Raw genomic sequence first — 14,765 nt, forward strand, 5'->3', positions numbered from 1 at the left:
GGGGTATTCAAGGGTCCTTACGAATATCTCCAAGAATTGTAAGGCCACGAATGAAGTTTTACATGGGTATTTATAGGTACAGTGATCAGTTGCCAGGGGTAACAGATTTACATAATAACAGGTAGTTCATTTTAGGTTAAAAATATTTCAAAAGGCTTCTTTAGATCCCTTAACTAACTCTATCTGCGTGAACAAATGTTTACAAAATCTTTCAAAGATAAATTTCTAAGTTCTAAGATAAAGCTATCACTTAATGGAAGGGCCAGACAGAGATATAGTGGCTCCATATTTCTTTATCTAGTTATTGCAAATGGAGACAGGTGATCAGAAGTTGAGCAGGAACTGTCCCTTGGGCTTATTGTTTTTAGCCACAGGTGTCTGTCTCTTGGAGTGGGCATTCTTTGATCAGCTCTCATCCTGTGGCTCCTTGCAGACCTGCTTTGTTGTTCAAAGCAGGGGAGAACCACAGGTTTGAGACTGCAGCATCACCTTGGAAAGCAGCTGCTACTGACCTTTGAGATGCCCTCCTGAGGTGAAGCAGCTTTTGATATGCAAACTAACACATTCACATATTCCTTCGGGGCAAAGCCCTGCAAAACTCCTGAGACCATTTCTGTCTCTAATATAGTTATATTAACTTATGGAGCGACAATTTACCTTCTATATCAGCAAGGAATGGAATTAGCCTCCATGTGAGAAAACCCAACAGATAATGGCCTTTTAAACCAGTTGGGGTTTTCTATGACAAGAAGTCCAGAGGAAGGCAGTTGTTGGCATTGCGTTTGCTGTTCAAAAATATCAAGAAGGACCCAGGTTCTTTTTGTATTGCTTTTCTGTCATCTTTAGTTTTCTATCTCTTGTATGGCTTCGATATGGCTCTCATAATAACATAATAGTTATGTTATCCCAATTCAAGGCCAAGAAGGTAAAAACAGGAAGGGCAGGCTAATTAGTGCCTTTCACCTTTTAACAGTGCTATGGACTGAATTGTGAGTTCCTGAAATTTATATGTTGAAGCCCTAAACTCCAGTGTGATGGTGTCTGGAGACGGGGCCTTTGGGAGGAAAATTAAAAAACCATTTCTCTACTCACACATTTCCGACACCAAATGTGTGTTTTTTTTTTCCATACCAAGCAATTCTCCAACTGTCTCAGGACACCAGTTGGGTGTCCTACAGTTTAATTCTGACATTGTCTATTTAGAGGCATTTTTTTTTTTTGAGACAGAGTCTCCTGGGCTAGAGTGCCTTGGCTCACAGCAACCTCAAACTCCTGGGCTCAAGTAATCTTCCTGCCTTAGCCTCCTGAGTAGCTGGCGCTACAGGCATGCAACACTTTTTTCTATTTTTAGTAAAGATGGGTCTCACTTTTGCTCAGGCTGGTCTCGAACTCTTGATCTCAAGGGGTCCTCCCACCTCAGCCTCCCAGAGTGCTAGGATTACAGGCGTGAGCTACCATACCTGACCTGTCTACTTAATGCCAGATCTCAGAAGTTAAAGGGCTCAGTTCCATGAGACTGTCCCTACTTCATATGCTCATCTGAAGTCCCACGTTGCTACTGCCCAACCAAATCAAGGTTTCCCATGATCCTCTCCTCAGGTTTGATAATTTACTAGAATGACTCCTAAAACTCAGGAAGGCACTTTACTTACAGTTACTAGTTTATTATAAGGGATAATGCAACTCAGGAATAGCCACATGGAAGAGATGCATAGGGGACAGTATGGGATTGGGGTATGTGGTGTCCTCTCTGGGTGCTCCACCTTCCCCATACCTTAATGTGCCCAACCCAGATACTCTCTGAGCCATTTCATTTAGGGTTTTTAGGAAGTTCCATTGAGCATGATTGATTAAACCATTAACCATTGGTGATTATGCTCAATCTCCAGCTCCTCTTCCCTTCCCAGAGGGAAAGTTTCAACCCTCCAATCATGTAGTTGGTTCTCCTGGCAATGAGATCCCATCCTCTAAGAGTCACCTCATTAGCATAAATTCAGATATAGTTGAAAGAGACTTACTGTGAATAACAAAAGGTGGCCCTCTCACCCCTATCAGTCAGGAAATTCCAAGGGTTTTAGATGCTCTGTGCCAGTTGCTGGCAAAAATATATATTTCTTATTACATCATAATATCACAGGAGGTAATTAGGTTTTGATGAGGTCACGAAGGTGGGACCTTCATACTGGAATTAGTGCCCTTAGAAGAAGAGACACCAGAGAGCTTGCTGTCTTTACCTGCCATATGAGGACACAGCAAGAAGGCAGCTCTGTCTGCAAGCCAGAAAGAGAGCCCTCACCAGAACTCAACATGCTGGCAACCTGATCTTGGGCTTCTAACCTCCAGAACTGTGAGAAGTAAATTCTGGTTATTTAAACCACCCAGTCTATGTTATTTTGTTATGGCTGCTCAAGCTGACTGATGACAGATGACAAAGGAAATCTAAGGGGCCTCCCAGCGCACTTCCTTGCATATCTCATTGGCCTCCTCTACATGTAAGGGATGCTGAGAAAATGAGAATCTCACTTTGCTACCTCTGTGGTAAAAAACAGCAAGGAAGGAGTTTTAGTCAACAAATGCTCTCTGCCACAACTCTCTTTAGGCATTCATTCCTATTTTGCATTTTCTCTGTTACAAAATTAGGTTATTAAGTATGAAATGTCCAATTTCCTTAAGTACTAATTTTGACAGTTGATATCTCTGACATTTTACTTTAACACTTCTTGTTGTATTTTTATTGTGAAGATACATCCTCAGTCTTTCAAACACATGTTTTGGCTTGTGATTATCTTTCAAAATTTTTTTAGAGCAATTTTTGTGAATACATGGAGAAGTCAAAAGTTTGTGTTATTTTCAAATATGTTCTATCGTGGAACCAATGCAGTGCAGACAGCTCGAAATATCAACAAAGTATTTGGGAAGGATGTGGCTAATGAATGCACAGTATGCCAATGGTTTGAGAAGTTCCATTCTGGTGATTTTAATCTTGAAAATGAGCCATGTGGGCGACCTGAGACCAGGGTGGATAATGATGAGCTGAAAGCTGTAGTGGAAGCGAATCCATGTCAACCTACATGTGGATTAGCAAGGTTTGACATTATGATTCCAACAATATTGTAACGGCCAATTTCTCAATTCCTTTTTCCATCATCCCACCCCCCTGCAAACCTAGGGCAGTTGTTAACAGTGCCTCGCCTGCGGCATAGCGAGAAACTTCACTGTGGAGAATTCTGGACCTGGTGACCAAAAGCAACACATTACAAAGACCTCTTGGTTCAGAAACATTCATAACCTGAATGTTTCCAGGTGATTTATTTGGAAACCTCCTTAGAAAAGGAATCAAACTAAAGTAAAACTAATTTTCTCCATTCCTAATATTTTCCAGCAAATAAAGAGATCCGTTTAAGAGAATTTATAGGCCATGCCTTATTCAGGAAGAAAAGCTAAGAAAGCTCTCTTTGAATTCCCCACGTGTGCTTCTTCAAGATGCTGCCTTGTTCCTTAAGCCTTAGAGACGGGTAAATACCAACTATGAGAGCTGACACTGCCCCGTCACTCTCCCATGACAGACATGGAAATTAGATTTTAGCACCCCTTTAAGAGAATCTTAAAAATTCAGAATATTTCTTCTTATGATTCTTTAGTCACTACTACTACTTGATCTGCCAAGGCAAAACCTATACCCCGTCCCGGCCCAGAGGCTTTCAGGGCACCCCCAGTATGGTAAAGGCCATTTCATTGCAAACGTTCAGAGATCTGAAGAGAGGATTCTTCTTTCTGCACTTTGCTTTGTAGTAAGAAGCAGTTTCCCAGTCCCCGGCAGATCATTTGCAGCAGGGGCAGGATTGGGCATTGTTATGAACGTGCAGGATAGGGGTGTTCAGAAACCTCCTGGGAGACAATGTGGTGTGGAGGGCTTCCTAGGGCACCTAAAACACAGCTGCTGTTGGGGCCGGGCGTGCTGGCTCACGCCTGTCATCCTAGCACTCTGGGAGGCTGAGGTAGGAGGATCACTTGAGGTCAGGAGTTCCAGACCAGCCTCAGCATAAAAATAGAAAGAAATTAGCTGAGCAACTAAAAATAGAAAAAAATTAGCTGGACGTGGTGGTGCACACCTGTAGTCTCAGCTACTGAGGAGGCTGAGGCAGGAGGATGGCTTGAGCCCAGGAGTTTGAGGTTGCAGTGAGCTACGATGACGCCACGGCACTTTAGCCCAGGAAACAGAGCGAGACTCTATCTTAAAAAAGCCCAACAACAACAACAACAAAAAAAACAAAACAAAAAACAAGGAAAACAACAGCTGCTGTCAAGTGGTCAAGCAGTTCCTGCGAAAGAGAGATTCCTGCCATGGCTGGGTGGGCCTGCCACTCAGCTGCAGGTTTGAACTCAAATGGATTCAGATTGTTATTACGTACATAGTCAGCAAAAGCAAGGACAGCGTGGTGTTAACTCCCTTGTCCCACAGGACACCACCCAGAGAAGAGGAGCCAGGTGAGCGGCATCATGCGTGTCGGGGCACCAATTCTAGAAGGCAGTGAATTCATGTTGTAGCCTGCAGCTGTATCCTAAAGGAGGAGTGAGGTGTGGAGTCCCAGGCTTCGCTGAAACGAGGGAGGCTGAAAAGAAAGTGCTTTGGGGAAGCCTCCCACAGATAGAAATGTGGACGAAAGTGGCCTTGTGACAGCTCCTCACAAACTGCCTGCCTTGCCGTGTTTCGGGGATGATCTCAGGACATTCCATCAAGACTGGAGTCAGACTGCAGTCGGGCCTTGTCCACGTGCCACGTGGTGCAAGGCTGCAGGGCAGCAGGGCGAGCTGTTTCCCTGTAGCTGCCACCGCGCTGTGCTCTGTGGAAGGACCTGGATATGGGAAGGGTTTTTACCCTGGAGCCTGGATTGGAGGGTGCCTCCTGAACTGGCTTGCACCCAGGGAAATTATCCTCAGATACCATTAGAGTTGGGTCAAGAAAAATTTTTCGAATCAACTAAACTAAACTGCTTAGTTTTTGAAGATGTTCAGAGGCCCTTGAAATTCAAAACAATTTGTTAATCAAATATTTTTTCTCTAAAATTAAAAGAAGGGTTCCAACAGTAGGACTCCTGCCTTTCCCTTTCACCCTCCAGCTGTCCAGAGCATGCGCAGTCTCTGCCCCTCATTCCGTGTGAAACCATCTTAAGAACCTGTCAGCAAATGGACTAACGTCATCTGGCCTGGCAAGCAACTCTGTGTCCTGATCAGGGAAACATGACAAAGGACACAGAAGGCAAAAGGCAAACGACAACTTCTAAGTAACTTTCCAGCCTTCCAAGATCTGGGATTCTATGTTGCAGGGTAGAAAGTAGAGCAAAAACACAGGGACAAAATATGTGCCGCTGAAAAGATGGTTCTCTGCTGTGAGACTGAAAAGAAGGTAGGTAGCAGGGGTGGGGGAGAAGAGGGAAACAGGGCTGAGGGCAAAGTGGCTGGTGACTCACAGGTGAGAAGAGGGAGGAAAAGGCAGAGAGGGCAAGGTGGATGTGCACTCATGAAGACAGCACTGAATCTGGACTCGAGTCCAACTCTCCTTCCTACCCACTGTGTGACCTTGGGCAACTCCTTAACCTCTCTGTGTCTCACTGTCTTCATTGGAAAACAGGGAATACTAATTGAGGATGTAACGAATTATGAAAATACGTTCGGCACACGGCTGATGCCCAGTTAGCGTTGATTGTCATTCAAAACCAATCTCTCCCGAATGAAGTATGGAAGAAGAATGGTTTCAAGGTACACATTTATGCAACTACATGAATTTCGTGTGTATTCAGCGATAGTATAAAGCTGCTAGTTCACTTCGTGGCACACTGGGACTTCATAACCGATGCTAATGATTGATTTTACCATTGTCACCAGAATTTCCCTAGGGCTCTTCAGCCTGTCAGTGCAAACGAAGTCATAAGGATAATAACTACTCAGTGGTAGTGGCTTGCCCTCACTGGCAGACCACGGGGTCAAGTATTTTGGGGTTCTCTGAGGGCTGCCTGAGATCTGCTCCCAAACAAGCCTGCGGGTCCTGCCAGGACAGTCTTGGCTGCTGCCCACGTGGGCAATTCCTCCCCAAGGCTGCCACGGCGCCGCCACTGTTTTGCCTCGGAGAACTTTGCTGACTGTCCAGGATTAGAACGTCTCCGGGATGAAAGCTTCACTTTCCACTTCAGGAGAACGCCCCTCTCTGAAGGTAGAAACAAGAGGCCTGTGGGTGTTCCAGGCCTTGCATTTAGGTCACAGAGCTGGAAAGCTCCCCGCAGTTTCCACACTGCAGTTGTCTCCCGATTCAACGAGGGTATTTTCTTAGGAGAAAATAAATTACACTGACACTCTGCCCTTTCGAAAACTCCGTCTGCTCATTTATTTTGCTTGGTGCATATTTTAGACAGTGATTACCACAGTGGTTTTGCAACCTTTCAACTTGTCCCTGTTCCCTCTTTGGCTTTAAAATGCGGTACAACTCTCCTATTGAGGTTGGAAAGAAACTCCCTTTCACTGTGATTTCAAGAACTTGTAGACTTAATAAGGTAATTGGAAAAAATCAATATCACGATAGTGGGATACAGGTTCACAGATGCCTTGGGAAGTCAGGCCAACAACAATTAAATGGATCTTGGGTCTTGTTTTGGTGTTTGCACCATTTCTACGGCTCCCGGACCCTCCCAGTTTCTGTGCCTTGGGCAGTCATGCAAAGGCTCTTTGTCGAGAACCCAGATTCCAGTTTGCCATTAACCTGGATACGCCCTGCTCACCTCAACCAAGTGTGAGGCTGGAGCAGTCGCAGAAAGGACCTATTCAGCAGAAATTGTGTTTTTTATAGCAGAGTCTCAGCTGCCAAGCCAAGTGCAGTATTTGCTTACTTGGGCAGCATATGGCCTAGAGGCCCCGTTTGTATAAGAGGGACGGCAGGGATAAAGTTCAGCTCAGTATTTTTCAATTAAAGGACATTGAAAAAAAAAAAAGGAAAGACTTTCTTGAAATTGTGGTCTTTCAACCTTACTTGTTTTCCACGTGGATGGTTATTTAGACAGGACATTTCTCTTCCGTGAAGCCTTCATACTAGAAACAGTGGACCCCAGAAGCATCCCATCTGCCTCCCTGACAGTCTGTCTGCACAGCCTTTCAACAGCCGGTGGTGTACAAACAGTAATGTCCTGTGGTCGTCGAGGCCAAGGGACGTGAGTGGGAGTTTTAGAGAGGTAGTCACTTGCTTTCCCGGGTCAAGCTTCTAAGCAAAACAAAGGACGACGGCAGAGCTGGAAGACTACCACTCAGCCTGCACTTGGTTTGCCAAAACTCGAGAACTTGAAGACATGTGTTCACTGGTGTTCAAAGCAACTTTCAAGGAACCTCAAAAGGTTGTTAGCCTATGAGACAGAGCGATGTGCGTGCTCATCCTCGACCAGCCACGCCAGCCTGGACTGCTGGGTGGCCTTGCTGAGGGGCTGCGTGAGGTCAACCCCCAAGGAGAGGGAAGTTCCACTCCATTCCTTCTCTCCAGAGTTGTTTGCCAATTTCCACAGGGAGCTCATTCTGGAGGAGGGTAGAATGAGAGGGTTCTCCGGTCCTGTTCCTGTCCCTTGACCCATTCCTGAAGCTCTGCTGTCTCCCTGGCCTTGGGGGTTCATGAGTTAGTTACTTCGGTTTCCTTCCAAAGTTCTCCCTTTGCTTGAGCTACTACAAATTAGGTTTCTGTTGCTTGCAACCGAGAGAACCTTAACCTACATAGTCTTCCGTGCCCTGGCCCCTGCCTCTCTCCTCAGCTTCATTTCCTGACACCTTTGTCTCCAGTTCCATTCTCTCTGTGCCCTACACTGTTCATACCTTCTTGCTTTTGCTGCTATCCTTCCCTCTGCTGGGACGCCTTTCCACTTTTCTTCACCTGGCTGACATGGACTCCTCCCAGAAAACCCAGCCCAGGAAGCCTTCCCAAGCGTGCTTGTCACCTGCCACATTGGTCAGATGCTATCTGTTTATTCGTGTCTCTTTCACACTAGCCTATCAGCTTCTTGGGCAGGAACTGAGTCATTTTCCCCTTTGTACTCCAGTGCCCCCAGTACCTGGCACATAGTAGGTACATAAACCATGTTTGTTGAATGAAACCCAGGAAGGTAAACGGGAAGAGGGGCTTTCATTTTTCATTTCTGCAGGAGAAATGAGGGCAGAAGGTGAGGGACATAAGTACCCTGTGGGTAGATACCCAAAGAAGATTCTGGGCCTGGAAAAGCAAGTGATGGTAACACACAGTAAGGAACGTAGGAGGCATTGGAAAGGGTGGTACATTCTGGATGGAATTAAAGCCCCTCCTTCTCTTGCCATCACATTCTGTTTCTTTCTTCCTGAAATATCTGCCTCTCATTCTACCAGTGCCATTGTATTACGGGCTTGCACTGTTGGGTGCCTTAAATTCAAAGTTGTCATTTGCTGGGGTCCATGTCTTTAATGACTTGTGTAGGTTGTGTCCCAAAAAGGAGGTCTCTGGAGAGTGGGTGGGTCAGGATTCTGTATCCAGAAAGCCTAAGTCTATCTGAGAATTTCAGAGATGGCTCCAAGGAGGAGGTGGCATTTGAACTGTGACTCGAAGGATGAGTAGTTTATCAAGATGATAGGGGAGCCCAGTGTGTTCAGTAATCCATAGGGACTGTGGACAGTAGATTAAAACCACCCACTTTAAGTGAGGACAGGGTGGCTGTCCAGAGAATCAGGAGGCGTGATGGGGGAAGTGGAGTTTGCATTGGACATTTAACAGACTCTGTTCACATTGTACATTTAATAGACCCAGAGAGTACACTCTGTGGAATTATACGTATATTTTAAATCATCAATCTCACTCTCCTTTATGCAGTCACTCTGGTGGTTTCATGTGCCATCATTATAAGAAGCCAAGTGGTTAAGTATGTAGAGCCTAGAGTCAGGCTGCCTGGACTTAATTTTTGAATGTACCTCATACCAGCTCTGTGACCTTGGGCAAGTTACCTGGTATCTCCATGCCTCAGTTGCATGATCGTAAAATGGGAATAAGAATAGTATCTCTGGTAAGGTTTGAATGTGTCCCCCAAAGTTCATGTGCTGGAAACTTAATCCCCAATGCAACAGTGTGGAGAGGTGGGACCTCGGAGAGGTGATTAGGTCATGAGGGCTCTGCCCTAATTGATGGATTAATGGAGTTATCTCAGGAGTGGGTTTGTTACGGTGGGAGTAGATTCCTGATAAAAGGATGAGTTCAGGCTCCTTTCTCTCTCTCCTCTCTCTTGCCATTCCAGTCTCAGGTATTCTGTTATAGCAGCATAAAATGGACTAAGACAATCACTCACAGCAAATCATAGGGATACGTGAGTTAATACATGTGAAGCCCTTAGAACAACACTCAACATATGACAAACATTCACTGTTAGGCGTTATTATGACTTTCTTTCTCATGAGGTTGTTTGAAATCACCAGTCATGTACCTTGTGCATAATCCCATGATAGTAATTATATAATTTTAATTATTCATTTGTGTGTGGTTTCTCAATGGACTGTGAATTCCTCAAAGGCATTACTTGAATAAATGTCTCTTTCCAAAGTAATTGAATTCGTGCTTTCAAGCATATTTCGTACTTACTATATTTATATATTAGTAATCTAAGGGGAGAGCTTCTCATAGAATTTTAACTAGAAAACATTATTTGGAAACTCCTTTTCTTAGGCTGGAAAATCCTTGGACACGGAAGCTTTATCTTTTCTATAAACTCATGCCGGCCCCCTGAGGCTGCTGCTGGGAAACTTACTCTATGGAGGTGCTATAGTTTGGATGTGTGTCCCCTCCAAATCTCATGTTGAAATTTGATCCCTATTGTAGGAGGTGGGGCCTAATGGGAGGTGTTTGGGTCAGGGGGGTGAATCCCTCGTGAATAGATTAATGCCTTCCCTGGGGGTGGTGGAGTGGTGAATGAGTTCTCACTCTAGTAGTTCCTGAGAGAGCTGGTTGTTAAAAAGAGCCTGGCACCTCCTTTCTTTCACCTCCTTCCTTTCTCATTCTCTCTTGCTTCCTCTCTCATCACGTGATCTCTGCACATGCCAGCTCCCCTTTGCTTTCTGCCATGAGTGGAAGCAGCCTGAAGCCCTCACCTAATACCCAATCTTGAACTTTTCCGGACATCAGAATCCTGAACCAAACAAACCTCTTTTTCTTTATAAATTATCCAGTCTCAGGTATTCTTTTATAGCAGCACAAAATAGACTAAGACTGGAGATTTTGCCCTGTTCAAAAGGATATAAAGAACCCAGAGAAATAAGAAATATCTAAATCCTATCAGTCTGGCTAGAAATTTTTAGCAGATCCTTGTTGCAAAACTTTGAGCCTAAGCAAAGAAATTTCTACTAAAAGGCCTTAACTCCTGAGAAGTAGGAAAATTAAGTCAAGTGGAGTTTAGATATCATATACACCCAGAGAAGCTGTACTGATGTTCCTTGTTGGCTTGTATTGTTTGACTTTGAGAAAAAAGGGCATGAAAGAGTTTTTTTTGTTCTTATCGAGTCCATGAAAGATAGAGTTGCCTTAGGAGATTGGTTCTAAAGTCTGAAGGACCCAGAAAGCTCTCTGCAAAGGCTGGACCAGAGCCGAGGAATGTGCAGAACTGGGTGGGGCTGGGGCTGGGCATGAGGTGGGGGGCTCTGACCCCAACAAAAGGTGGTCACATGACCCACCCGATTGGCAGACAGATCCAAATTCTAGTTCTGACCCTCCATATCTACACAACCTTCTTCTGGCCTGGGTTTCCTCTTTTGAAGTTTGATGGATTGACATAGATTGCCTCTAAGGTTTTGTTTCCAGGGTTAAGATTTTAGTCCTGCCTCAGCAGTGTTGGGCACGGTTTAGGTTGTACCAGGTGGCGGTTATATCCAAGACTTCCACATTGTCCAACATCCCGAGAACCATTATCTCCAAACTGCCCTGTGCAAACCCTGATTTGACCCCACCCCACTCTCCACCCAACCTTCCCACTAGAACTCAGGAAGCTCCACTCTCTTGTTAGCAACTCCCAAAAGCCTCAGTCCCCTCACCGTCTTGCCACACTTACCTGAAACCAGGTCTTCTCCTGCAACCACCCAAGCGGAGGCTGTTTGTTCTGTCTCAGCCCATGTATCTCAGGCCTGGAATGGGGCTAGGTCTGCTCTTTGCCCCATTGTCCCTCCCAAGTCACCCCTTCCTCCGTCCCTCAAAGCTCCAGCTCCCTTGAAGATCTCTCCTCTGAATACAGCCCCTCATCCTGTCACTGCTATCTTCTCCCAACCTTCCAGTCATTCCTTCCCATTTTAGGAAGATACCAGAGCCTGGCTCACTATTTCTCCCTCCATCCCAACTCCTGTCACTATCTTTGGTGACTTGAACATCCACATGGACAATTCTGATGACACTGTAGCCTCTTGGCATCTCAACCACCTCATGCCTATGATCCCTTCCTCCACACAGTACATACACACTCAAATATTTGTTGATACCATGTAGACAATGGGCCCATTGGAAGAGGTTTCATTTATCTTCAAAATTATAATACCTATAACTAGGATGGCCATATAATTTATTTTCCAAACTGGGGACAGTTTTGTGAACAAAAGAGGATACCAAAATAATTAAAATTTTGGAAATAATTACTTATTGATTACAAATTGGTTTTTATATGAAGGTCCCTATAAAATAACTGTATTTGAAAATCATTTTCCAAAATAAATTTGAAGAAAATCAAAATAACTTATACATTAAAGCAGTATTGGAAAATTCCTTTATGGGGATTATCTTCACATTCAAAAACATAGGCAGAATAATTGTTCCTAGTCCTTATTTAAGTTTTTTAATTAGTTTGTTAGCTGAGTCTGCCACTAATATAATAGAGTGCCACTGGTATCTTTCTGAAGAGTTTTCTTTTTAAAAATAGTTTTCTCATATTTTGAAGTTTTGGGACAAAACTGTTTGCAATTACATTCAAACTATATTATGGCTGACAAATTTGAAATTGCTGACATCTTTAATTGATTCTTCTCTGTAGACCACAATATTTTTAATTGACAATATACTCTCTCTCCAGGTACTAAGAGATTCAGTGAGCTCTGTACAAATTCTGCTAATTGGATGATATTCTCGATTCTAATTTTTTATGTAAATATTTTGTCCTAAGTATTGACACAATTACTATCTTTTTGCCTCCATTCAGAGTAGTATTCTTCAGCACACATTTTTATAAAACATAACCTATCAATTACATCATCTCTATGATTCTTTTGAACATTTACCTATCGCACAAGTATTGCACATCTGGATAGATGAGTTCTTGGAGAAGCTGGAAGTAAAAAGTGAAGTTCAACCAAACTTATCCCAGCTTAGGCAACTATCAGTAATAATACCTAGTTAACAAATGAAAAATCCAGAACAAATGCTAAACAGGATGGACACAGGAAAACAGGCAGAAATAGATGCTCTCCCAGGAAACACTAACTTCTCAGAGGTAGCTCAGTGTTTCTAAATCCTGGCAGCATATAAAAATCACCAGAGAGCTCTTAAAACATGACAGTGTTTAGGCTTCAATCCTAGAGACTTAGATTTCACCGGTGTTGGGATGGGGCCTGGGAACCAGCATTTTAGTCTCCCAAGGGATTCTAATGCGCAGCCTACGGCACCACTTTGAAGCAAGATCAACTTGGTCCTCCAGCACCAACTGCTCCTAAAGCAGTATGTTGCACGTATTTGTGGATTCAGACAATATTTGGGGGGAGGGGACGGGGGGAGGAGATATCAGGACAAGCTATGCCGCTGCACATTTTCTCTGCACCTCCGTGGGTGTGTTGTCACATTGGGCCAGGAGTGAGCCCACGGCGAGTGCTCTGGGAAATGAGAAAAGGAGAGGATGGCCGCATGACAAACCCTGTGTACGCTACACAAGACACAGCCAGAAATATTGCATGTAATCCTTTTAAACATTTAATTAAGCAACTCCAACATTGTCATGACAAAAATGAAACTTGCTGAGGGCTACAGAGTTCTAATGATAAATAAAAATAACAAAATCTCACAAAAGCTCTATTTAAGCCCATCATAAGTGTTGCACTCTATTCTGAATGTTTATTTTGAAAATAATTGTCAAAATGTAAAACCCCCAGCACCCTCAAAATAATGTATAATTTTGGATCATTCTACAAATTGGTGATCATCTTTCTAACTCCAAGTTTTGAAGGATGAAAAACCATGATGGCAAAGAATAACAACAGTGCATCTGTTTCCCCAAGCCCCGTCCAAGCCTTGCTGCCCCGTGTGCACCCTGTGTGGCATTGGACATCGTCCAAAGAGTCAGTGAGCAAAGCAGCATTTGCTGGTGCTTTGCCTGCTCTGATTTCAGTTCCGAGGCTGTGAGTTGAACTCTGTACAAATGTTCCGGATGATCCTGGAGACATACTGGTAGAGGTTGTCAAAGTCATCCACAAAGAAGGAGTGGTCCCTGGCCGGGTGAGTGGCAATGACTTCTAGCTCCTCCTGGGCAGCCCATGCAACACCTACTGCATAGGTGATCACTCCTGTGGGGACAAAGATTAGATGAAGGAAATGTCCTCAAGAAAAAGTACTGCTAGTGAGCCCTTGCCTTCTTGTGACTCTGTTGGCAAAACCAAATCCAACATCAGAAATGGGCTCCTCAAACAAAACAAAAACAAAAAGCCTTACAGGACTCTAGGTTTTCAGAATTAAGACTAAATAAGGCTATTCATCCATTCACTCAATAAGTAGTTTAGAGCATCCACAATATGCCAACAGAAAAAAAATTGATATAGTTGCTATATCAGGAGTTGATAGTCTTTTGGGGAAAAAAACGAACAAAATGGAGTAAATACATGGTAAGAATTTCATGCCCATGAGCAGAAGAGGGGAAGATATTTTGGGACAAATGAAACTTCTGGGGCCATGCAGATTACACTCTGTGACACATGCTTGTTTTACCCATGTGGAGGCCAAACAAAACCTCAGGGAGTCTTAACTGCATGAAAAGCTAGTTCCCAAGTTCTTTTCAACTAAAGCAGGAGAATTGAATCTCTTTAGGCTTGAGGGTGGCTTTATAAGCCATTGAATCCAACCTCATTCTCAGTGCAAGAGCACTTGCCCAGGGCCCCACAGAGATGGTCACCCTGCATCTGCTCCATCACTGTCAAGAGAGAGTTCAAGACAAGGAAAAGGGATGCCCAGCAACGCTGGATGCTGCACGGAGGTCATGTAAGATGAAAACAAAAAGCGTTCAGTGGGTTTAGAAAAAGCAAAACCAAAACCAGTTGGTAGCTTGGTGAGAGCAGTTTCAAGGGGAGGAGATGCCAAAGAAGCCAGATGAACTCCTGTGAGTTGAGTGAGAAAAACAAGGGAAGACGTGGCGTCAGCACAGACAGCTAATCCTCTCCCAAATGTTGGCTGTGAAGGGGAGAAGGCAAGTGGTACCTGGAGCAGAACACAGGGTCAAAGAGAATGTTTTAGTTTTAGGAGGGGCAGGACTGGAGCATGTCTAGTTGCAAATGGGAAAGAGTAGAGTGAGAATGAAGGTGTTGCATTGCAATGCGGAGCAAGATGTCCCTCGGAGGAGAGGACAGGATTCAGAGACTAGGCATCCATTCCCAGTGGGAATACTTGGAGCCCACCTGGGATGCTGGTTCTTGATTTGGAGCGGGGGCAGCTGGTCAGCAGGTGCTTGACCTTACTCTACAAAAGCCTGTTCCCACACTGCCTTCAGGCT

The 14,765-nt window shown here is 44.2% G+C and overlaps 1 protein-coding gene across 4 annotated transcripts in view; it reads right to left on the reverse strand.

Annotated features, from left to right (window-relative positions):
• Positions 1-12,956: 12,956 nt before the first annotated feature.
• Positions 12,957-14,765, reverse strand: part of VIT (vitrin) — a 105,482-nt gene continuing 103,673 nt past the window's right edge. For all 4 annotated transcript variants that reach the window (XM_012653837.1, XM_012653836.1, XM_012653835.1 and 1 more), the window contains one exon: positions 12,957-13,569. In XM_012653837.1, the coding sequence (XP_012509291.1) occupies positions 13,391-13,569 (179 nt within the window). In that variant the 3' untranslated portion in view covers positions 12,957-13,390. The remainder of the gene's footprint in view (positions 13,570-14,765) is intronic.

Source organism: Propithecus coquereli, unplaced genomic scaffold (genome assembly GCF_000956105.1).
Source record: "Propithecus coquereli isolate 6110/MARCELLA unplaced genomic scaffold, Pcoq_1.0 Scaffold43, whole genome shotgun sequence".
Classification (NCBI taxonomy): Eukaryota; Metazoa; Chordata; class Mammalia; order Primates; family Indriidae; genus Propithecus; species Propithecus coquereli.